Genomic DNA, 26,035 nt, shown 5'->3' on the forward strand with positions numbered 1-26,035 from the left:
TTTCTTAGACAATAATAATATTCCATTATATTCATGTACCACAATTTGTTTAGCCATTCCCCAGTTGATGAGCATCTACTTTGTTTGCACTTCTTTGCTATCACTAAAAGTCCTGCTAGGAATATTTTAGTGTATGTAGGAACTTTCTTCTTATCATCCTCCTTCTTGGCCTATAAGCTCCATAATGGCATATCTGGGTCAAAAGATTATGGGCATTTTAGTCACTTTATTTGCATAAATGCCAATCTTAGAAACCAAGCCCTCATCAGAGAAGTATAAGATAAAGATTTCCCCCATTTATCTGCTTCCCTTTTTATCCTAGGTATATTAATTTTGTCTATGCTGAAGCTTTTCAGTTTCATGTAAACAAAGTTATCCAGGTACAGGGAATTTCTTACCTTATGAAATAAAAATAAAAAACAAGTATCTGTAGGGATACTTTCTACCAAACACCAGTCAAAGAGGAATGTTGTTGTTTTTTAAAATCAATCAGAGTTAAACTAGCAAACAAACATTTCAAATGTAGTACATCCCATTGTGCTGTATAGGTTTGTAAAATACTTCACTGGACAAGAGAACTTAATAAACTATGACCTAGCAGGGGATGACTCGGCCTTAGATTGGGTCTGATGGCTCTCTCTCACCAGCCTACTTGCTCAATTTTCCCATTTTCTGCCTCACACTTAATTTATAATGCATGACTGAGTGAGAAAGGAATGAAGAGAAGAGTCCAGGAATGGCAGCCCCACAGGCAGTAGCAAGAAAATCAAAACTTGATAATTGCTTGAAAGGGCTGCAAGTGTTTATGGTAAGTGTTGATTAGATGCAAATATGCAGATGAGTGTGCCCTTATAGGCCTCCTAGCAACTCCATTCATCTTCAGGGGGCCTTCAGGAAAATCCCTAGGAAGATTACTGCTCTGTAGCCTTTGGCTGTCCCTGATCTAGGGGTTTATTTCCTTTATTAAATTTGAACTTGACTTCTAAAGGTTAGGTGACCCCATTAGTCTCTTTCTGCCCACCTAGTAGAAAACAAAGTGCTAATCAGACGTCTTAATGTTCAACTTCGAATAACATGTCAGTACAAGCAAATGTTGGTCTTTTAGTTTTGATAAGAATTGGTGCTTGTTTCTGCATAAGCCTTTAAAAAATGATTTAGGAAACCTTCCCTGCATGCAGTAATTAGCCATTCTTTAGATTTAAGAAAATCATTTTCCCATTAAAAACATACATAGATGAAGCATGCTACGTACTGCCTGACAGAAAGGTGATAGACTCAGGATATAGAATGAGACTGGTTTTTTGACATGACTGGTGCAGGAATTTGTATTGCTTGACTGCAAATTTCTTACAAGGTTTTTCTTTTTCTTTTTTTTCAAGTAGGGGAGAAGTAGATACTTTTTCATTCATTGAAAAATTTTTTGAAACGCTGCTTCAGAGTCTAGAAAATATAGTCATCATCATAATAATAATAGATAATTACAACGTGCCAGGCACTAGGCTAGGTGCTTTACAGTTAGCTTATTTGAACCTCACAACAACCATTGGAGGTAGGGACTACCCTTATCTCCGTTTTACAGATGAAGGAACTAAGGCAAATGGATTAAATGACTTGCCCAAGGTCACACACCTAGTAGGTGTCTATCCTGCTCTAGCCACTGCACCACCTAGCTGGCCCAGTCATGGCCTAGTTATGAACTTGTAGATGGAAAGAAACAGGGAAAGGCAGTGACATCCTGTGTTTCTAAAATGGTAGGATTTTTTGTTTGTTTAGCTGTAGAATTATTCTTTTTGTATTCAGGTCTATAACCAGGAGGCACTCCTTGAATTTAGCATTCAATAAAGTGTTCATTTACCCAGTTAATATTGAACAGATCTGGGTTGGGTAATTGGATATAGCTAGAGGCTGAGCCATTCAGACTGAGCAAAATGGACATCTCAGTCAGATAGCCACCTCCCTCAAGGGCACAAATTGCATTTAAAAGTCTCTAGCCTGGCCAAAAAGAACTGTCTTTTCTTTGGAGCTATTTAACTGACTGTCAAGTCAATCAGAATTATGTTGGCTCTGTTGCTCTACTCTCAACAAAGTCGAATAACATATTTGTTGCACTACTTCTGTTCTCTGTTGATTAAGTGAAAGTCAGATCAGTGGAACAGACTTGTAGACATTTGATGGCCCTCTTTTTCTATAGCTCCCCATTTTTGGTTTCCCTTTAACGCTTTTTTTCCTATAGCTGCATTGGCGGCCAATAGCCATTATTCCAAGTTTCTCGGCTCCTGGGCTTATTATCCCTTAGGTTGAAACACAGCTTACCCTTCTTCAAACAAGAAAGGCATTTGAGGAATATCCAGACTCTCCGTTTGGTATAATGAGCCATTTCATTACAATGAACACACTCCATGAAAAGTTCCCTCTAATGAGTTGCCAGATGTTGCACATTTCAAGATTAACGTGAAGGTCTTTTACTCTTCTAAATTATGTTAGATTACATGTCATTAGCTTGGTCCTGAGCAGTTTAGATAACATTTAACATTTTCATTTCTAAAGTGCTATGCAGATGTTGGCCAATTAATCCTCTCTTTTGCCCTTGTGAGGTAAATACTGCTTTTCCCATGTTCCAGGTGAGGAGACTTTACCAAGAAAATGAATGAGTACCCTTGGCGTCCTCACCATCTCCTTCCCACCTCCCCTCCTGCGTCAAGAAAGTGTTTAGACCCAGACTAGAGATTGAGGCCTTGACATTTATTCCCAGAACACCGAGTTCTGCTCTGTCTCTCACAAGAAGCATACCTTGTAATGAACATTTAGGATCTGGTACAGCCCTAGCATAGAAAGGTTAAAGGTTTAATCATTAAACATTGATTAAACACCTACTGGGTGCCAGCCACTACACTTACCCTGGAGATACAAAAATACACAAAAGATAATCCCTGCCCCTGTTGCTTACAATCTAAAAATACCACTTTCACAATTCCGTTCATTTCAACAGACTTTTTTTAAGTACATGCCACATGCAAGTCACTTAACCACTCTATGCCCTAGACAACCCTCTAAAACCAAGTGACAGACTAGATACTGATCCCAACCTGTATTAGTAGAGGGAGTTCTCAGCACTAATGAAATCACAGGACTAGATCCTGTCCGTAAAGACAAATTCTCTGTTTCTCCAGCCTTCAGATTTATTTTTGAGACAATGGGGTTTTTTGTTATTGTTGTTGTTTTTAAGAAGAACCGAAAGGTACGTATTGCTGCAGTAAGGACGGTTTGGCGTATCAGTGGTGATCTGGAAGTTTTGATAGTTTTCCAAGTCCTTGTACCCATTGTCCTGTGAGCCCTCTAAGTAGAATCTTCATCTGGGCTGCTAGTTAGTGTTGCCAGGTGTAGGAAAATTCAAGGGTTCGTTCTTTACTCCTTTGTTGTATTTTCATTTTAAGATAGTATGCTGGAATGATTTAAAGAATGAATAACTTCCAAATAGAGTCAATTAAATAAATGAACAAGAAAAAGAATAAAGAACTCCAGAAAAAGTCTTCTTTTGCCAGCGGGGGGGTGGGGGGGGGTGGGGGGGGGGGGAGGTTAATCTGGTCTTTAAACAACTGTTTCCCTGTGGAAATTCTTAATTTCTGCGGTTATGGTCATGCCAACACTCAGCCATTTATTAATGGAAATTCCAGTTTTTTAGAATATAGGCTACCTTGTGTTTTTGCTCCTGGCCGAATCTAGTGATTGGAGCCACTCCTGACATTCAGAAAATGAATTTTTTTTCAACCCACAGAACATAAATACTGAAAACCTTCCAAAGGCTGCTGAATATAGATTCTAAGACTTCCTGGTTGTCTAAAATGCTAATGACTTAGATAGCACTTAATGATAACCTCTAATGATGAGTACATATATTTATATGCATTTCAACTTTCTCTAACCAATAGTGGTCAATTCCCCCCTGTTAATAACTGCTATTTGGTGGTGTATTTATTTTTCATGTTGCATAGATGGGTAATTATTGCATATGTGAGCATGCTTTTTCCATGTTTGAAACCCTTTTTGTCTTAATTACAGTCAAGGAAAAGCTTGGCTTCATTCCCAACGTACGTTGAAGGTAAGATGTGAGAAAAAAATAAATCAAGCACTGAGTGATTTATAAATCCTTTAGAATTCAACTGTATGTAATCATGTACTTTAAGAGGATATGTCATCCAGGAGGAAGGAATGTCACAAGAGGACATATTAGCAGTCTCTCACAATTTAGAATGACAAAATCATAGCATTTTAAAGCTGGAAATAACCATATCTTGGTTTATGGAGAGTCGACTAACCTTTATGTTTTGTATTTGAGGAAACTGAGGCATAGTGTGAAGTGTCATACCTAAGGCCACACAACTAGTTGGTAAGAGGATTAGGACTCGAAGTCAGGTCTCCTGATTCCCATTCCAGTGGACGTCAGTTTTAAAACATCTCCGCCCAGAATGTAACAAATGGAAATGGAAAGACTTAGATTAGCTACAAGGAATAATTTACCAATATGTCTAGGTTGATCATTTAAAACTCAAATGAGCTATGTAGAGAGACCAGTCTATTATAAAGATCAGATATGCTCCAGTTTCCCTGAGGAGGCTCAGATGTGCTCTAAAGGACCAGATATCCTTTTGAGGGCTTTACAGCTTTATAATTCTGTAAGTATGAACTGAGGAAAAATTGAAGTTATTCATCTGCACCATTGAAACTTAGAGTAACAGCAGTAGCTATACCCTGGGTAGTTGGGTTTGGTTTTTTTGTTGTTAAGTTAATTTCCTGCATTCTAGTTTAAAATAAACAAAAACATCAAGAACAAATCAAGAAAGAAAAGAGTAACCTGTAATTATTAGAAGTCTTGTCTGAGCTAATAAAATCTCATTCTACTATCTTAGTTTTTTCTAAAGAGACCTTTTAATCCATCAATAAGCATTTTAAGTGCTTTTGAAACCTTAAATTCTTATCAAAAATAGTGTCTTTATCCAGCATCTAGAGGTTGTCAAGTAGCCAACAGTAACATGATTGTATATTTCTTCTGTGGTTTGTATGTGTATTTGTCCACCCCCACATCAAACTAAGTACAGTGAATTGCGAATAGAGATAAAATTGCTAACAGAAATTGCTAGAGCATGGCAAATCTAAATCTGACCTTTAAAAATGATCATTCCAATATCTAATTTGCTTTTTAATTTGTATAGTTAGAGTAAATACTAAACTCTAAGGTGAATCAGGGGCTTTCTGTCAGAATGCATTACAGTGGAATTGATTGCATACAATTTCATTGAAGGTTAAATGAAGTGAAGACATATATCAAACCTATTATTTATTTAAGACCAATATTTTGGTCCCCCAGGTGCATGGTATTTATCCAGTCATTTCAATATTATTTGAATTGCTTTCAAGTGCATGCACACACCCACACTTAGTATTTCAGAAGGGAAAGAAAATATTTTCAAAAGATAGCTAGTTCTGGGGTGTGGATGGCCATGTAATATGCATGGACAATTAGGCCTTACTGGGAAGAGTTGATTTTTGTTTTCTTTTTGTTCTTATGACTTTTTGCATTTTTTATAGCCTTTTTCTTTTTTCCCCTGTGAGCATCATGTTGTCGTAAACACCTATATTTCAGCTGCAGAATAATCCCTTCATAGGATAGCTATAGTCTCTATACTTCAATATTATATAGCTTCAAAAATGCCTTTTTATATTATAGACAGGCATATATTTCCCTGGTGTATGGTTGCTTTTTGCTTGTGTATTGTGGGTACTACCTTGAATTCTGGTCCTATCCATAAAGGCTAAAAGAGAGAAAAATATGTTTGTTACCCCCAGTAACTCATCATGAAACATTGAGTATGGATCTCGAGTGAATGAGGAGAGGGTAATGCATTTCATATAGTGTTTGCTGCAGAAATCATTCTTGTTAAAAATACCAAATAAGCCATATAACTAATTCCCTTATTTAATTAGTAGCTAGTGCTTTGTTAAAGATTTTTGGGAGACTGCAACTATTGTACTTTAGTTTGCGGAAAATGAATGGATTATTTTCTCTCCCTGCCTTGGTAAACAGCTCATTATGGGGAACAGCTGTTTGAGCTCAAGATGAGTTTGACATTTACAGGTAAAAATTAAATTCATTGGAGAAATTACTCTGCAAGAGGAGAAATGATCCACTTCAGACAATCAGGGATTTAGCAGATGGACCATGAATAGCATCCAACTTAAATCAAACTTTTATTAAACACCTACTATGTGCTGTGGTAGGCAAAATAAAGTCCATTTGCTTTAATTGCTAAATTGAAATTCATTTGGAGAAACCAAGGATATTCATCTTGGAGAAGAGAATATTTTTTCAAATAATATTCCTTGTCTTTAATTATTTGAAAGGCTATCACAAAGGAAGTAGAATTCAAGGATTTGAAAGGTTCCCCCCGTGGCATTCCCACAAGCAAAACTAAGACTAGGCTGCAGGAGTTAAAAGGAGGCATATAAGACAAGGAAGGCCTGGGTTCCCATCCTACTTCAGACACTTAGTCTGTGACCCAGGGCGGGTCAGTCAGTTAGTAAGCATTTATTAAGCACTTACCGGGTGCCAGCCACTATACTGAGCACTGGGAATACAAAGCAAAGTTAAACACACAGTCCTTGCTCTCAAGGTGCTCATATTCTGATGAGGGAGACATATGTAAATAACATAAACTATACTATAAACCCTCTTCTGCAACTCAGTTTCCTCACCTATAAAATGAGGGAGTCATCAAGGACTTTGAAGAGAGGGATTTGTGCTTCAGAGGGGACCCAGAACTAGGTAACTGTTAAGATCCCTGTTACCTTTACAGAGTCTGTGATTATATGATTATTTAGTGCAGCAGGACTGAATTCTCTTAATAGTCAGAAAAGGATTGGTTCATTATGTAGTAGGGAAAAATATTGGAGGCCTGCTCGTGTTGTATTCATGGCTTTGCAACTAATTAGCTGTGTGACCATAGGCAAGTTACTTGGGCCTCAGTTTCCTCATCTATAAAATGCAGAGATTGGACTCTTCTAGGTTCCTTCTACCACTTCTACTCTCTGATTTACATGGGACAAGATATAAACACCATAGGGAGAGAAGACACTTAATTTTTTTAATCTAAAAGGGATGTACTAAAAGAGAGTTCTACCAAATACATTTTAGCTTAAAATGGGGCTTAATTTTAAATCATGGTTAGTTGAATCTGCAGTCTGTACCCCTGTAAAAAAAAATGTAATGCCAGTGGCCTCCTAAGTACCTTATAGGTCAGAACTTAGTCTAGAGTTAGTCTGTATGGCTCCACACTGGGGATGTTGGTTTGTAGAACTATCATGGTGGGCAGGGTGAAATTAACCTATAGAATCAGGCCTCAGTGCCATTGAGAAGGTATTGCAACCTTTGGAATTAACATGCCCTTTTTGGGGATAATTGGTCTTCCAAACTATAAAGACAGTTGTGTAAGGATGTGGTATAGAATAGGGAATGATATTTTGCATTCACTCAGCAAGCATAATCACCATGCTTTATGTCTCATCTAAATACTTTTCATATCATTTCTCTACATAAATTGTAAAGGAGAAGGGAAGTTGCTATAAAGGAAAAAAATGTCTTCACTTTTGTTTGAAAATAACCCATTAGTGAGGACAAAGAAAAAAAATTAGATTACCTTTTCACAAATTTGTCAGAATACACAGTTGGATAGGCAGGCTGAGGGAGAAGCCTAGATGTGCTATTAACTTGTCTGAATGTGTCAGGGTTAGTGAAAAGGAAGGTAGAGTTGAGTGGTCTGTGTTCTGCCTGTCTCCAGCAGAATGTGGCTTTGCTCTCAGCTGTGGCTTTCATATTATAGTTCCAGGACCCTGTGATCCCGAAGACTTGATCGATGGCATCATTTTTGCAGCCAATTACCTTGGCTCCACCCAGCTGCTTTCTGACAAAACCCCCTCCAAGAATGTTCGAATGATGCAGGCACAGGAAGCCGTAAGCAGAATCAAGGTAAGGGGCTATGAGGTGTTGTTCGTAGGAGTGATTTAAAACTACCAGAGTGCCTCAACATGGAAGACCGTCTCTTCCTTGAGGTCTTTGTATTCAATAATACAAGTACCTCTTCTAGTGAAAATCAAGGGTCTGACCCAGTTATGACCCCAGAGTCCCTTAGATCATGACCTCAATACTGAATCTGGAGGAATCTGAAAAAGAAGTAGGTTGAGAGGATATCGTAACCAGTGCTCAAAGACTTAATTATCATTGATTTCTTATGCATTCTGGTTATACAGAATGGTATCAGACTCAGGTACTGAGTAGCAAAGTGATTTACACAGAGTAGGTTTGATTCCTCATATTTAGTTATCATGGACTTTGTTTTCTTTTATGCCTTAAGATATAACTCATGGAGAGCCCCAAACATTTAACCAGGAGCACTGAAAACCCAATTCATTAAGGAAGGCATCCCTAAGAGGAACAGTCATTTATCTCTACCTTTGTTACTACTAAGAGTTTCAGCTCTGATTTTAATAAAGCATTAGGCCTGAATCTTTGAAAGAATAATAGGTAAATTGAAGCTTTCTCTTCTCGGAGGTACATTTTTAGGCCACTCAAGTACCACTCAGAAATCTTGGCTACCCACCTCCTACACTTTACCTTTCTCTTCCTCAAACACATTCCTAGAGTCCACCACAGTGCTTACCTGATAACTGGAAGGAGAAAGATGGAGAGACAGAAGGCAGTAGCCTAGTAGTTAGGGATGGTGCTGAATCCATCATGGAACGGATGTCTCCAGACTATTTAATGTGCAAGGCACCCTACCAAGAAGTTATAACAGGTCCCTGTTCCCACAGAACTTATGTTCTGGGAGAGGAGGAAAAAAACCCACAAATTAAAGGTAATGAGGGATTATGCAAGATATGTGATAGGGGCCAAATGATTCCGGATGAAGACAGGATAGAATGTTCTCCCGGCCTAGGCTTAGTGGAAGAGACTTCTTGAATGGAAATCCCCTGGATGGGACCATTAACAGGTCAGAGCACTGTTAAGTAAGGAAGATGACTGTGCATATCAAAGGACTTAATAAGTGATTGTTCATTTTAAAAAAGTATAACTGGTATCTTTCAGGTCTGATTACCCATGATGACTTTAGCATTGTTAGCTCTTTTTCCAGGGCTCATCTACTCCATAGCCCTCAATTTATGTAGAAAATGAGACCCAGAACATCAAAGGTAGGGGGGAGGGCAGGGGAATAAGCATTTATTTAGCACCTACTGTGTGCCAGGAACTTTAAAAATTTTGCCTCGTTTGAGCCTCACAACAGCCCTGCAAGGTAGGTATTATCTCCATTTTACAGTTGAGGAAATTAAGGCAAACAGAAGTTAAGTGACTTGCCTAGGATGACACAGGTACTAAGTAGAGCTGAGATTGAAACCCAGGTCCCCCAGCTTCCAATCCAGCCCTCTTTCCACCATACCAAGATCTAGAAGGCATCACTTACCACTGCCCTTAGGTTAGAGCATTCTGATAGTCTTCAGCTATCCCAAATGTTTAAGTGTTCGAAATAAAACACCTTTGGGCTTATGTCTAGGAAAACACATGTTAAACGCAACTTGAATCTTTCAAATATTGCATTGTGGTGGTATCAGAAGATAGATCTCAAACACAATATATGGTGGTTTTTTTTTAAATCTTATTTCCTCAGTGGTCTTATTTCCTCAGGGTGTTATTCTTTTTTAAGTACATTCAGCTACCCAAACACATGATTGGAAAATTTACTTTGCATTTTCACAGGGTTGACATCCCAAAGTTTCACGGTCCACAGGAACATGAAGTAGAAAGCCCCGTCAGCCAGAAATACAACATTGAAGAACGTCTGGTTATAAAGATATTTGCGTTCTATCTAAGATTCAGATTTGGAGGGGAGAGGCACGGAGAGAATACAGCTAGGTCTTGATTTGTGGAAAACATGAACCCTACCCCCCAAGTGGTCACACATATTCCAATCCGCACTATTCAAAGCAATAATTATGTAAAATATGGTCATTAATTCCACCCTAATGGAAATATCCTGTGTGAATTTGAATGATGCGACCACTTCAGAGGATTCACACTTATTAGGACCTAGCTGTGTTTGCTTAGAGCAATTTTCTGTAGCTAATTAATTTGTTGTAGAATGGTAAATTTATTTCATTAATGACTTAGAAATATCATTTTAGAGAGCGCTTTTATAAAAGCATTGCCTTCCATTAAATATTTTCTACCTCATTCCTTTTACATCCATTTAAATTCTTTTTTTTTTAGATTAAAAGAGCTTACACCCAGCCTCCAGTTTTTCAGACTTGAAGAACTAACATGCCCAGAAATTCATACTTTATAATTGAGTATCCACTGATAGATTGTTGGAATCAGAGAGAAGATCAGCACATGGAAACACATACATTTGGGGCTTGAGATGTTTAGGAACCTAAGATGGATTGTATTGCTCTGTATCCAGAAGAATGCCTGCCTTACACAGATAGATACACCTCAAAGGCACCAGTCTTGAAGGAACACATCACACTTCTCAATACCTGCCTGACATTTCAGTAATGAGTGGTTAAGTGCCATTTGCACTGCTTGGCTAGAAGCATCAACAGGAAGCATTTGAGCATTCCTGCCTTAGGTCGTAAAGGGGAGCACTTATCTTAAGTAAGATGTAAGGAGAGGAGAAGGGCAGTGTGGACTTTTTTTTAAAAATCCATTCATCAGTGTTCTTAATAAGTGGCTGAGCTGATGATAAGAATCTCTGAAAAACAAAAACAAACCTCCAGACATTTTACCTTTTTTGTTTTTTCTCTCATCTGACCAACACACCACTCCCTGTTGCCACTGATTGTAGGATGCTATTTATCCTGCAGCTAATTACAATTACCTGGTTAAACTTTGTGTGGTTCAGGAGCTGCTTCGCTATGCTTCATGCTGTGACCTGGATATCCATGTTCTATCAGCTAGACCAAACACACACTATATCCCACTGGAGGTTTTTGACCTTGAAACAGACTTTCATTTTTATTATTACTATTACTGCCACATTACACTCATGTAGCACTAACGATACTAAATTAGCAACTCCCTAGTGGAGTCATAATCACAGTTTGTGTATTTATATTATTGTTATTGGGAAAATTATTTTTTATAAATCCTTTAATGAAGAGAAGTCTGAGGACTTTTAATAATCTACAATATCTTAAAATATTATTATTTCTGATAATACTGAGAGGTATTATGGTATAGTGGATAGAGGGCCAACCTCAAAGCCGAGAAGACCTGGATTCAAGTTCTACTGAGCAAGTCACTCAATGCTCTAGGCAACTTTAGGAATATAAGTTTCAGAGAAGGAAGGAAATAAGCATTTACCAAGTGCCTGTTATGTAACAGGCACCATGCTAAGTGTTTTACAAATATCTTTATCTCATTTAATCCTCACAATAGCAAGGTAAGGGAGGCAAATGCTATTAATATTCTCATTTTACTGTAGAAAAAACTGAGATAGACAGAGGTTAAGTGACTTGCTCAGGATCTAGCTAGGAAGTGTTTGAGGCTGGATGAACTCAGGACTTCACGACTCAAGGTCCAGCGCTCTATCCCCTATACCACTTAGCTTTTAGGTTCTGACCTAAATTGGCAAGGAGTTTCCTCACCCTATACCAATGAAATGAAATACTATCATATGATATTATTTCTACTGGTTACCTTAAAAGTAGGTAAATATCATTTCCCTCATTTTCTAGGTGAGAAACTGAGATTGAGACAGTTTAAATGACTTGCCCAGAGTCACACAGCTTGGTTATGGTTACACGAGGTAGAGCCTGGTTTCAAGGTCTCAGGACTCAAAGTCCAGCAGACTTGCCCCTGCATCATTTGACCTAATCAGTGGAGAAGAAAAAGAAGGAATCAGTCTAGGAAACTCAGCTCTTCCCCCAATAAAGCCATTTTAGAGAGATGAATGAGCAGTATCTTACCAGCATGGGAATGAGAAAAAGCTCTTACCACCCTCCAAGGTCAGGATTTCTGGATTGTTACTGACCTTTTTTGCCATGAGTATTCCTTTTGGCTTGGTTTGAGAAGTGATTATTTTCTTCGAGAATCCCTCAGATGCTTCCAGGAGGAATCCCTTGACCTCTTCTTGGGTTGGGGAGGAGGGAGAACCAACAATAGTGTTAATTATGAAGTAATGAAGGGTAGCTGTGTTTCCCCTTGATCCCAAGTAAGCTTCTCCACACAGTACACAATTTTTCAATTCAGTGGATATTTATCCATTCTTTCTAATATTGAAAAGTATAAATTAGTATGCTCTGGTTCAGGATCATGGATTGTATCTTGGCTTTCTTTGGTCTACACTTGTTAGAATACATCCTCTGGATAGTTGCATGGTTAGTCACTCAGATACTTTTGGTATACCTGCCTTTCATCAGTTATTCAAAAGTCTGATATTTTCCATCCTTAAGCAGGTAGCTTAAGTTTAAAACAAAAAACAACTCCCCCCAAGAGTTTCATTTAATTTGCAGAATGGAAGCTGTCAGTGTGGCTATGGTTAAATATGTAATTTTCCATTTTACTTAGGTGACTCAAGAGCCAGCTGGGTAATAAGCCCTAATTAATCACATAAAACATGAGGATTTAAATGGATGCTGCTTCTTCTTGCTTTATAATGCATGTTCTCATTATGCTTTCTATGGACCACTTTCCTTTAGTCCACTTTATAATTCAGGCTTCAGGCCAGCTTTTCTTTTTCAACATTCTATCCAAATCGCAAATATAAGTTTGCTCCAAATCACTAGGATTTCAGACCTAATCTGGTATTATTCCAACTGTATAAAATGAAATAAACTTAATATAATTTGAAAGCACCTTTTGCTCAAGTCATTTGTACATTGGATCCTCTTCCCTTCTGATTGGTTCTGAGGGGAACCCTGCCCCCAATTTTTTTGGTCATTCCTGCTGTGATTGGCATATCTCACTTTGTGGGACCTTGCCAGCATCTGCTTCTTCAGGGCACCAAATAGGTTTTTATGTCAAAGGATGTTGATGATTCGTTGGGTAGGACGTTCAGTGATCAGTCCTGGATTTTCACAGCCATTGCAGGGTTAAAAAGATGAAATCTCCCTCCAAAATTCCAGAAACAGCCATTTAATGTAAGAGTCTCAGCAGACATAGGGTGAGACTTTCCCTGGCAATTATCTTAGGGTCACCAAGTTGTAATGTGGTGCACAACCTGAGGAAAATTACTCATTAGGTGGGTGCTAAAATGATTACACCATAATTAAATAGCATTTAGGGGGGTAACCTTGCAGCTGCTGCCTTCAGACTTTTTCAGAGCAAAACATTCATCATGAACTTAAAAGCATCCATGAAAACTGTTTAGTGAGTACAAGATAAGGGGTCTGCTAGTTTTTCAGGCCTTCCAGTGCTTAGGAAGTGGTATTTGATGCCTGACTCATCCTGTTTCTCCACAATAAGGCAGCCCAGCAAATCATTAATTAATTAATGAAGCAGAGATTTCCTGCTGGAACTAAAATGAGCTCTCCTACCAGGTGAGTACCAAACCAAGATGGCAGTCCCATCACTTTGAGGCAGCAGTGTCTTTGGATTTTTCTTTAATTTGATAAGCATTTGTGCAAGACTGGTATAAACGGTTATAAAATATCAGGAAGAGCCCTTAGTAACATTTTCTCGTAAGGAAAAAAGAATCTTAACTAATCCTGGACACGTTATGGCTAGTGACAAGAGGAAGAACCCCAGCAGTTACTTCAGGGTTTGCTACTGATTCCGACCTTAGAAAACTGATTCTCTTCAGAGTGAAACATCGCAAGGTCATCCTTCTCTCCCCCAAATCCAATTAGACAGGATGGTAGGCCAAGCCCTTGGTGTCAGTTTGCAAACTCCCCTCCCCTCTTTGACTTTGAGTCTCTGCAAATCCTTCTCTAACCATTCTCCTGTCTCTGTTTATTCCATGCTAAGCAGATGGCCCAGAAATTAGCCAAAAGCAGGAAGAAGGTGCAGTACTACAAACTCATCAGCTTGGTGTTATGCCTGTCCTTTTCATTTATTTAATTTCGCTTTTCCTCTTCTTTTGTGTTTTTTGTTTATGTTTTTATTTTCTGCATCCAGCAAGTTTCTGTTCAGATTTACTTTTGAGTCTCCATATAAAACCAGCATTTCTACAAAAAAAAATTAATTGCCGTTAAACTGGCCATTTTCAGTTGCTTGTCATTTGCCATTTCATGTTAGAGCCAAGAATGAATGACAGGGCAAAGATTGGAAATACTCTTTGGGTCAGGCAGTAGTAACCCCCGTGTTTTCTACCCATTAAACAGGATTGATATGAAAAGGACTTGATTCTACTGAATAGCTTAACTCAAAAAAAAAAGTTTCCCTTCACGTTTCAGCATATAAGAGTTTTGTTTGATTTGTGGATATGTCAAATTGCTGGATGCAAAAAAAAACAAAAATTGGCAGTACCCATAGATACCAACACATAGATACAACATTCACAATTAAACCCAGAGATAATCCTAACAGAGGAGTTCTGTGTATGAAGCTTCTAGGTGCCTATGAACTATTTACCTAATCTCAACAGCACAGGCATTTTGGTCTGTATCTTTATAAATTGTGTAACTTCTGGAGTGGATTGTTGCTAGAATGATTTCTGTTGCCGTTGTGTGATCCTGAAGACCTTCTTACCAGAACTGCATTGAAACATCTTGATTTGCACCTCCCGTCAACATTTTCCCCAGCAGCCCAGGCTTGGGACCAACCCCAAGTCCCCCTGGGCTGTTGGTATCAAGATACCCTGGCTGAAAGTGCCCTTCTCATTCAAATGAGCATTGGAATCATTTCTTTTTTCTCTACAGTAGAATGCTTATACAACTCATCCCTGCTACAGTGGGTTACACTGTTCCATTGGGGGAAGGACAAAGGGAACTAACTTTTAAAAACAAAACCATGTAATACAATGATTCTAACTCACTTTCATGCCTACAGCCCCAGCTTCCATACCTTCGTCTCCCCTTCAGCTTGTGCAAGCTCTAATATATTTTCCGCATTGCTGTTCTGGTGACTGTGTCTTGGTTCCCCTGTTTGTGACCTAACCTATTTCTTAAGGATGCGTGGTTGCAAGGGGGAGTTAACGTGCCTCGTGGTGCTTCTTTCAGGCTCCTGAAGGAGAATCTCAGCCCATGACAGAAGTGGATCTCTTCATCTCTACCCAGAGAATAAAAGTCTTGAATGCAGATACACAGGTATAGATAGGTGACAGCCTTTCCTGGAGTTGAGACTTGGCAGGATAGAAATTTACAAAACTTAGCCCACTCTTAGCATGGGTTTCTTGCCAGCATCCTAGATGGAAACCTTCTATTCTACTGGAGTTAAATTATTTCCTTTTTGTACTATCATACTGAGAAATTGTGTGGGCTTTTTTTAAGAGCTAAGGAAATCTTAAAAAACAGAAAATACGCCAAATATTTATTTGAAAGCTTAAAGTAACTAAAAAATTTTTGATGACTATATTTCAATATAATTGGTTTCCTTTGTATACTTTACGCACTTAAGAACATTATTCTAAGAAGAATAATGTGGTTGCTGAAAGGAAGGTTCATGACACAGAAAAGTTTCAGAACCCCTCAACTTAAGATATCTAAATCCAAATCCGCAAATTCAGTCAGGTTAACCTGGTAGGAAATTTTTTGTTGTTTTAAAGTGTAGCAATCCCCTACAGATGTTTTACAACAGCTCCCACAAGTATACACTGGTTGTAAAAATGAATTAAATTCATTTTTCTTTTCACCTACCATAAATTGGTTCCTCACTCTCGGGGAGTAGCTGAGGGAGTATTGAGAAGGCGAGGATGGGGTGTACGGAAATCTGGAAACCAGATCTTCACGCTCGACGCAGCTCTCCCTGTACTGAGTGTTATTTTAAAGCTGTTACTCACAAACCCTCACAAGTGAGGTATGGAAAAAGTGCCAGTCTGAGATAGGTGTGGTTAGATGTCGCCTGTATCCTGTGTGTTCTGGTCCCTGCCCACAGCTTCTCTCTTCTCTCCCCGTGACCCTTCCAGGAAACAATGATGGACCACCCTCTGAGGACCATTTCCTATATCGCAGACATAGGGAATATTGTTGTGCTGATGGCCCGCAGGCGGATGCCCCGCTCCAACTCGCAGGATAACGTGGAAGCCTCTCATCCATCCCAGGATGGGAAAAGACAATACAAAATGATCTGCCATGTCTTCGAATCTGAGGATGTAAGGACTGATTTCCTTTCATTCTGAGGGTGGGGCGGGGCATCTGGTGGTATAGCTGGGCAAAGGATTTCTCTCCTCTTCCTGTGATGTTGAGCTGAGATAAAAGGAAGGAGAATTCAGGGATGTGCTAGTAAATTTTTAACAACTGACTGCCCCCCCAAAAAAAGTACACATGCTAAGTTTAATTTGCGTTATTACCATTTTCTCCATCCCTTCCTTAAGTCTAGATAATCAGTCAAACAATAAAGCTACCCCTGATTTGAAGCATTTGCTGATTTCTGAGCTGTAAATGCTCACAATGAAAATTTAACAATCAGCTTTTGAGAGGCCATTCGAGGTGGTTCTAGCACATCCCTGCTTTATTTCCTTAGAGCCACAAAATTTCAAATAAGTAAAAGACTTTAAAAAAGTCATGTAGGCTCTATAGGCCCTTCATTTTATAGATAAGAAAACTCAGGTCCTGTGAGCTGAGTATCTCGCCCAAGAGTTCACAGAGGTAGTCAGTGGCATATCTTGGAATGGCACTAACAAAGTCAGGAATCACCCGGCTCCTAGTCCATATATTCTCCCCATTGCACATTCTACCTCTCCCTCCCATTGACGGCTAGTTTTCTTTCCCTCCACATATATTTCCTACCTCCAGATGAAATCCCAGACTCTCTATACTTTTTAGGAAATATGGAAAATTAGTTTGTATTGAGGCAGTGTGGCTTAGTGGATAAAGAGCGGGCCTCAAAGTCAAGAAGACCTGAGCTTGAGTCCTACTTCTGAAAAATTCTGGCTGGGTGACCCTGACTTCTAAGTGCCCCATGACAGAGGGGCCGTAGACACCCAGAAACAGAACTGGGAGATATTTAGCAAAATAAAAATACAACAGAACATAGATAATGTGAATATGTAGTTTTCTAAGTCAACATTCGGCTCACCAATATCCTTATGTATGGTTTAGTGGCCCCTGTTTCTATTTGTGTTTGACACCATTGTTGTAGATAACTCCGTAAGACTATAAGTTGGAGAGAAGGTGCATTGGTAGAAGGAAAAATACTAAGCCTTGATAAGTGGTTCTCTATCTCAATGGAAAGATCAGAATAGGCGACTGATTCCCAGCTCCTACAGGCAGTTTGAGTGAATCACATCTCTCTTCTAAAGAGATCTGGGCAGCCTGGGTTTGGGGAGGAGAAGAAGAAAAAGTCCAGGGGTATGGCACCCATTTCTCTGTTTGCTCTTTTTTCTGCCTTTAAATTGGTCCTGGTGAGAGAGGTGTCTAACTTATGATAGAACCTTTGACGGGGTTGCCTATCATTTGTTTTTCGTTTGTTTATTTTTTTGTCTTTGGACGCCAACCCCAGAACCTAGCGCAGTGCCTTGCATGGACCAGATGCTTAATGAATGCTTCTTTAATTGAACTGTGTCACCCACCATGCATTGGGCAGTGTGATAGTGGAGTAACAGGGGCCATTTCCAAATCCTTAGGGGCACTAATCATGTCTCTGATTCTACATTGCAGATGATCCATGTAATAGACTCGGGTTCCACAACTCTGTGACAAATAAGGAAACGTTATGTCGGTGCTGTCAATGATGAAAAATGTTATATTTTTTTAAACTTGCATTCTGCAGTGAATAAACCATGTTCTCCATAGGGGATTGCACAGGAAAATTAACTCTGGTGCCCTAGTTGCTTGACTCCCTGAAAAAAAAGAAACGGGTTACTTTTCCAATAAATGTTCCTCTAGTGGGGAAATAAATGGCTTCTTTCCAGGTGCTTAGTAGTCCTGACTAGAAAAGGTTATTTTTTAAAGGTGGACTACAGTTTACTTACCTGAAACCTTACTAGGACAGAACCTTTTAGCATCTTTGTAATCAAGGCCATTCTTACTAGGGCCCTCACAGAATCATATAATCATAGATTTAGAGGTGAAAAAGACCTCAGATGACCCCTCCTTCCTCCTGCCTTCATTTTAGAGATAAGGAAACTAAGGCTCAGAAAAATTAAAGTGACTTGCCCAGGGTCACACAGCTGATAAGTGTCTCAGGCAGGATTCTAATTCAGGTCTTCCCTAGTCCAAGTCCAGTGATCTATCCAATAGGCCCTGCTGCCTCCCCCCTTCTCTTTTTATCTAAGATGATGCCAATAAGTAGACATTAGGTAAAATTCCTCTCCTTGCCCCTGAATCATTGGTAAGGAAAATATGCTAGGAGAAAAGCGGTTCCTGATGGAATAGGAAGAGACAGGAAATACTTCAAATTCAGATCCTCCAGTTCCTCAGCTTAAGTCTGCTGCTGGCTTAATGATTGCATTCATGGTTGAATTTCTGCGAAAGTAAGCCTTTGCATGCGAGTCGGGATTTTATATTTCCTCTCTTTTGTTCATTTTAAATCTGCTCACTCACCTCTACCTTGCTCGAAGGCTTATTTTAAAAAAAAAATGTGTTTCATTTCTTTCCTGTTTTCTCATGAGAAAGGATCAAGGAAAATTAAGAAAACAGTAGGTGATGGAGCAAATATCCCCCCAGTGCTTTCAGGAGGCCCAGCGGGGCAAGCTGGCTGGCTGTGTCCATTCATGACACTCGGAAAAGCTCCACTGTGGGGAGCATATTTGTGCTCCAAGGCACATTTCTTTAATCAATGAAACAAAACCTTATCACGTCCATCTCTAAACTCCTTATATAATCAAGGACAATTCATCATATCCTGCAAGCAAACCCTGACATGTAAACAGTCACTTCCTTCTCCGAGTGAGATGTTTCTCCCCCTGCCTGGTACACAGGCTGTCCACTAGCTCTAGAGGTCTAGAGGTCAGAGGGTGCTAGAGAAGGAAAGCATTTAAATTGTGGGAGAGAAATCATGAATCTGGAGGGACTTCAGAAGCTGTCTTGTCCAACACCTTCATTTTACAAATCAGGAAACAGAGACCTGGTGATTGTCACATAGATATTAAGGATCAGGTCTTCTGACTCCAGAACCAGTACTTTTTCCTCGTACTATGCTGCCTCCTCAGTCTTTTAAACATGCAGCAGTACTGTGGGATGAGTACCAGCTCTAGAACCAGAGAACCCCATCGGGGGGTCAAACCCCATTGGGGATAACTACTATCTGTATAACTTTAGGATCTCCGTTTCCTCATCTGTAAAATGAAGGGGTTGGACTAGGTGGCCTGTGAGGTCCCTTCTAGCTCTAGGTTTATAACGTATGATCCTTCACACCCTCAGAATTTAAAAACAAATGGAAAAATATCTAAAATTTAAACCTGGAGAGTTCATTGCCATGGGGAGAAATTCCAAAAGTTCTCTAACCCACATCCAAGAGGCTGGTGAGTGCACTGGCAAAACACTTAACCTTTGCTTCTTTTCCCTCTTTCTTTGGCTACTCCTAGGCCCAGCTGATTGCACAGTCCATTGGTCAAGCCTTTAGCGTGGCCTACCAGGAATTCCTCAGGGCAAACGGAATCAACCCGGAAGATCTTAGCCAGAAGGAATACAGCGACCTACTCAACACCCAAGACATGTACAACGATGACTTGATTCACTTCTCCAAGTCCGAAAATTGCAAAGATGTAGGCACTTCTCAAACCTACAGGCTGAGTACCATGAATACAGGACCGGAAATGGAGGGCGATATGGAGTACTTACTCCTGGGAGGCGGGAAGAGCAGGCGGCGGCGGGGGGAGCGTTCACGGGAAGAATGGGTACACAGAATGGGGCACGTCTTTTTTTAACCTGGGATTCAACATTATTTATTGAACACCTGTAAAGCTCTAAGCTAGATTCAGAGCAGGAATATTAATGATTACATTTATATTAAACAAGACTTTGTCTTCAGGAAGCTTAAAATCTAATTGGGAAGATAAAATAAGTACGAACAGCTGGATAATAATGCAAGATTAAAAGTATAGGGTGTACTAGAAGTTTGGGGACAATTTTAAAATGTATTTTTTCTAATTTAAAAAAAATTTTAATTGCCCAAAGATTTTTGAGATGTCTTGTAAGAATGGAAGGCAACTCTGACATAACAATGGATTACCAGATGAATGGTACAGATAGACCAAAGGTACTAGAGAAAAGAAAGTTAAATCACTTTGAGGTGAGGTGGGAAAATGTTATGATCTTGGGAAGATTTGAGCTAGGTCTTCAGGATGAGTAAAATGTAGAAAGGTAAAGATTGAGTGGGGTTGGTATATCAGGTAGATAAACTGTGTGAGCAAAAAGGCTGGAGGGACATATGAAAACACAAGATATGTTTGAAGAGCAGTAAGACCATTTTGCCTAGAACTAAGTCGATGTAAGGGAGTATAGGCCAGGAAATGAGGTTGAATCCAGATTTGGAAAAGCTTTTATTTTATCGTGATTTCTTGTTAGGCCCCACCTTGACACTAAGCTTAAGATACCCAAAGCTGACTGCCGTCCCCTTTTCCCTGACCCCAGCAAAGGCATTGTGATGTGTCCTCTCCCTTTCTCCCCGACGACTCCCCCATATTTTGATGATGGTCTTCCTCTTAGCCATACCTGTCCTAGATTACACACCAATGATCCCCAGCCTTTTTTAGAATCAGATAATTTTGTTCTTGTTGTCTGGAGGTTGATGGGGGAAGAAGACAGGAGAGAAATAGACCTTCGATTTCTTTGGTATAGATGGATACAAATGAGGAACCTCCCTCTGACCATGCAGACCTGCACCTGATCTTCAGCTTAACGTTCTTAGAGAGCTATCTGAGAAGACTTGCCCAGGGTCACACAGCTAATATGTGTCAGGGGCAGGACTTGAACCCAGGGTCTTACCAACTCTGAGGCCAGCTCTTTAATCACCAGGATTCATTTATCCCTACAAAGATGGAAGTGGATTAAAAATTTATTAGAAAAATTGGGAATTTCAGAAATAGTTGGGAGTCAGGATGAGGTGTTACGTCAGATATTTCTTAAGCATTTAGCACAGTTTTATGCACACAGTGGACATTTAGTAAATCAGCAACAACTCACATTTGTATGGTGCTGTTTACGGTTTGCAGAGCATTTTCCTCACAACGACATTGTGATGACTGATAATAATAGCTAGCAATAATAAGGTGTCTTAGGTTTGCGAAGCACTTTACTTACAAGTATCTCTCGTTTGAACCTCACAACAACCGTGAGGTACTATTGGTATCCCCGTTTTACTGGTGAGGAGAACGAGGCTAAGGGAGTCAGAATGACTCACACAGCTAGTGAGTGTCTGAGGGCACATTCAGGTCTTCCTGATTCTGAGGCCGGCGCTCTACCCCCTGCAAGTATTTTATTACATCCACTCATTTTATGGTCCATACCTGTGATTCCATTGTATAGGAAACTCTGTAGGCCAGTGCAAAAGTAGGAACTGTTCTGCACATCACAGTTTTTCTATACAGTGCCTGGGGTCCTGAAGTGACTCGCCCAGAGTTGCACAGAAGCAGAACTTCTGCCCTAGTCTTGATGACCGTGTAGCTGCCTCTTTCTAGCCATTATACTCCACTCCCTCTCACTTTGTGGATGTGGAAACAGGTGTGGATAACAAATGTGAGAGCCAGGATTCAAACTCAGGTCTCTCCTGATGCCACATCTAACATTCTTTCTGCCAGTTCATGTTGCCATCCCTAACTGTTTACTGAATATCAGATGAAAAACTTAGAAAAGCATCTGGCATTTACTAGGTGCTGGAGGTAGAGGGTGGATGGGGATAGGTACAAGAGTTACTTAGACTCTTTCTGAGCAAATACTATATAAATTAACCCAGAAAGGAATATTATTTTTAATAATATTTTATTTTCCCCCAATTACACATAAAAACAATTTTCAACGTTCTTTTTATTTTAAATTTTGAGTTACAAATCCTCACTCTTCCTCCCCTCCCCACTCCTGAGATAGTAAGCAGTCTGACATAGGTTATACATGTACCATCATGTAAAATATATTTATATATTAGTCATAGAAAGGAATATTATTAAATGACTAATCATTGGGAACAAACGAAGTCTGTAGGACTTCAGAAAAGGCAGAGAGCAATATGGGAAATAGATTATTTGGAAAAAGTGAAGGAAAGAACCTTATTTGTCTCCTGCTATCACAGAATGTGTCTGATTCTGGCTTTATGTGTTTCTTCCTTTTTAGGTTTTTATAGAGAAGCAAAAGGGTGAAATCCTGGGTGTGGTGATTGTGGAGTCTGGCTGGGGATCCATCTTGCCAACAGTGATCATAGCCAACATGATGCATGGAGGACCAGCAGAGAAATCAGGAAAACTAAATATCGGGGACCAAATCATGTCGATTAATGGCACCAGCCTTGTTGGCCTCCCTCTTTCCACTTGTCAGAGCATTATTAAGGTATCTTAATCATACCTGTACCTGGGTAAAGGGGCAGGGTTAGGGGACGGAGGGTTTGTGTATCGCACATTAAAAGACCTAAAAACAGAACTGAGAAGTGATAGCTTTGAAGGCTGTCAAGAGATCCGGCTGAAAATTGTTATTTAGAAGCCAAAACCAGGTTCAAAGAAGCAGTTATTAGATATTCATAATCCTTGAAATAATAGAATACTGTTGTTCTTCAAGGTAATCATGACTGCAGCCAAGGAAGATCACCGCTTTGCTGTGACATACCTGGCGTGGCTCAAGAGGAGCCCCGGGGCAGGGGCGGGGGAGGGGGGGAGCGCAGTCCATGTAGCCCCTTAACACCCAAGTATAACTACTTTTGTAAGCAGAAAAATGTGATGGAAAACTGAATGTGAATATTTTTAGGAAATCAGTTAGTTGGCAAGCATTTGTTAAGTACTTACTATATGCCAAGCACTGGGTATACAAATACAAATTAAAAAGCAGTCTCAGCCCTCAAAGAGCTTCCATTCTAATGTGGGAACACAACATATGAGAGGAAGCTAAAAATCAGTATTGGGGGGAAAGGGGAGACAAATTCATCTTAAAATCATACCTCGGGACAGCTAGGTGGCCGGAGGATAGAGCAGTGGACCTGGAATCAAGAAAACCTGAGTTCAAATCTGGCTTCAGACACTTACTAGCTAGGTGACCTTGGGCAAGTCACTTAACTCTGCCTCAGGAAGAATAACAATAATGCCTCTTAGGTACTTTTTTGGGAAGGTCTGTGGCATGCTAAGTGTAAAACCCAAGTGATCAACCATATTCTACTATTCTGCAGACTGTATCTATACTCAACATTCTTCACCTTTGGCATGCCACGGACCCATTTGGCAGTCTGGTGAAGTCTGGGCACCCCTTCTCAGAATCATAAAATAGAATGCGTAGGATTACAAAGGAAACCAAAAACATTGAAATACAGTTATCAAAATATTCAAAAAATGAGTTTACAGACTCCAGGTTAAGGATCCCTGCTCTACACTAAACACATTAGGTCGCCTCAGTCAGTGAAATGTTTATGCTTCCTGAGCCCGAATCCCCAAGTATTACTTCGGTAAGACACTTGGCTCTCTCTGTTCAAAGAGAGGCAGGGATCAACAAGGGAAAACAAGTCATACGACTAGTAAATATTTGAGGCTGGATTCAAATTTAGCCTCGATTAGTCATTGCACCACCTTGCTGCCTCTGAGTGTGCCTAGAGGTTGCAAAGGGGCTGATTTAGACTTGATAGAAGGAAAATTTATTTTCATCACATTTCATTTACATGTAATTACAATTATATTTTAATCTGGTCTGGGCAGCACTGGGGAATGTGAACCCACTGACCATATTGTGACATTTCTATACCCAAAAGTTTTTGAAGGGTCCTCGTTAGAAGAGAGCTTTATTCAGGCTGAATATCAGGCATTCATTTTTTTCTTTTTTTCCTTTAATTTATTTAGTTTTTTATTTTTCCCCAATTACATGTAAAAACAATTTTTAACAGCCGTTTATAAAACTTTGAGTTCCAAATTCTCTTCCTTCTTCCTTCCCCAGTTGCCTCATTGAGAAGGCAAGCAATTTGATATGTTATACATGTAAAATATATCTCCATATTAGTTTTAAAGAAAACCTAAAGAAAGTGAAAGTATGCTTCAATCTGTGTTCAGACACCATCAGTTCTTTCTCTGTTGATGGATAGCATTTTTCATCATAAGCCCTTCAGCGTTGTCTTGGATCATTATATTGCTGAGGACAGCTAAGTCATTCACAGCTGATCATTGCACAATATTGCTGTTACTTTGTATACAGTACATTTCATTTTGCATCAACTCATGTAAGCCTTTCCAGATTTTTGGGAGATCATCCTGCTTGTCATTTCTTATAGCACAATAGTATTCCCTCACAATCACATAGCACGGTTTGTTCATCCATTCCCCAACTGATGGGCATCCTCCCAATTTCCAACTCCCTTCCACCAGAAAAAAAGCTGCTATGAATATTTCCTTACATAGATGTCTTGTTCCCTTTTGTTTTTATCTCTTTGGATACAGACCTAGCAATGGCACTACAAGGTCAAAGGGTATTCACAGTTTTATAGCCCTTTGGGCATAGTTACAAATTGCTCCAAAGAGTGGTTGAATCAGTTCACAACTCCACCAACAGAGCATTAACGTCTCATTTTTCCCACATCTCCTCCAACATTTGTCATTCTCTTTTTCTGTCCTATTAGCCAGTCTAATAGGTAGGAGGTAATACTTCAGAATTGTTTCACTTTGCATTCCTCCAATTAATAGTGATTTAGAGCACCTTCTCATGTGACTATAGAGAGCTTTGATTACTTCAACTGAAAACTGTTGATCATTTATCAATTGGGGAATGGCTCCTATTTTTATGCATTTGACTCAGTTCTCTATATATTTGAAAAATTGAAGCCTTTTTCAGAGAAACTTGCTTCAAAATTTTTCTCACAGTTATGAATGCTAAATGTGTTTTCCTCGACTCTACTTTCCCCCACCCCATTTATTCTCTCTCCTTTCACTCTGTCCCTCCTCAAAAGTGTTTTGTTTCTGACCACTGCTTCCTATCACCTGCCCCTTCTTTTTTCATCTTCCCCTCCTACTTTCCTGTAAGATAGATTCCTACACCCAACTGAGTGTGTAAGTTATTCCCTCTTTGAGCCAATTCTACTGAGAGTAAGGTTCATTCACTCCCTCCACCTCCCCAATCTTCCTCTCCACTGTAAAACCTTTTTCTTGCCTTTTTATGTGAGATAATTTACCCCATTCTACCCCTCGCTTTCCCTTTCTCCCAGTGTATTCCTCTTTCTCACCCCTTAATTTTATTTTTTAGATATCATCCCTTCATATTCAACTCACATCTGTACCCTCTGTCTATACATATTCCTAACTGCCCAAATAATGAGGAAGTTTTTATGAGTTGCATGTATCATCTTCCCATGTAGGAATGTAAACTGTTTAACCTTAGTACTTCCCTTATGATTTCCTTTTCCTGTTTACCTTTTTATCCTTCTCTTAAGTCTTATATTTGAAAGTCAGATTTTCTGTTCAGCTCTGGTCTTTTCATCAAGTATGTCTGAAAGTCCTCTATTTCATTGGATATCCATTTTGCCCCTGAAGGATTATACTCATTTTTGCTTAGTAGCTACTCTTTGGTTGTAATCCTAACTCCTTTGCCCGCTGGAATATCATATTCCAAGCCCTCCAGTTCTTTAATGTAGAAGTTGCTAAATCTGGTGTTATCCTGACTGTGGTTCCACAGTACGTGAGCTGTTTCTTTCTGACTGCTTAAAACATTCTCTCTTTGACCTGGAAGCTTTGGAATTTGGCTGTAATATTCCTGGGAGTTCTCATTTTGGGATCTC

At 39.5% G+C, this 26,035-nt stretch overlaps 1 protein-coding gene across 3 annotated transcripts in view; it reads left to right on the forward strand.

Annotated features, from left to right (window-relative positions):
• APBA1 (amyloid beta precursor protein binding family A member 1) overlaps positions 1-26,035 on the forward strand; it is a 91,486-nt gene that overhangs the window by 41,355 nt on the left and 24,096 nt on the right. For 2 of the 3 annotated variants that reach the window (XM_036737807.1, XM_036737809.1), the window contains 7 exons: positions 4,060-4,099; positions 7,875-8,020; positions 14,015-14,047; positions 15,205-15,291; positions 16,110-16,295; positions 19,671-19,850; positions 22,414-22,626. In XM_036737807.1, coding sequence (XP_036593702.1) covers positions 4,060-4,099; positions 7,875-8,020; positions 14,015-14,047; positions 15,205-15,291; positions 16,110-16,295; positions 19,671-19,850; positions 22,414-22,626 — 885 coding nt within the window. The remainder of the gene's footprint in view (positions 1-4,059; positions 4,100-7,874; positions 8,021-14,014; positions 14,048-15,204; positions 15,292-16,109; positions 16,296-19,670; positions 19,851-22,413; positions 22,627-26,035) is intronic. The other variant, XM_036737808.1, reaches the window with a different exon arrangement.

Source organism: Trichosurus vulpecula, chromosome 9 (genome assembly GCF_011100635.1).
Source record: "Trichosurus vulpecula isolate mTriVul1 chromosome 9, mTriVul1.pri, whole genome shotgun sequence".
Lineage (NCBI taxonomy): Eukaryota > Metazoa > Chordata > Mammalia > Diprotodontia > Phalangeridae > Trichosurus > Trichosurus vulpecula.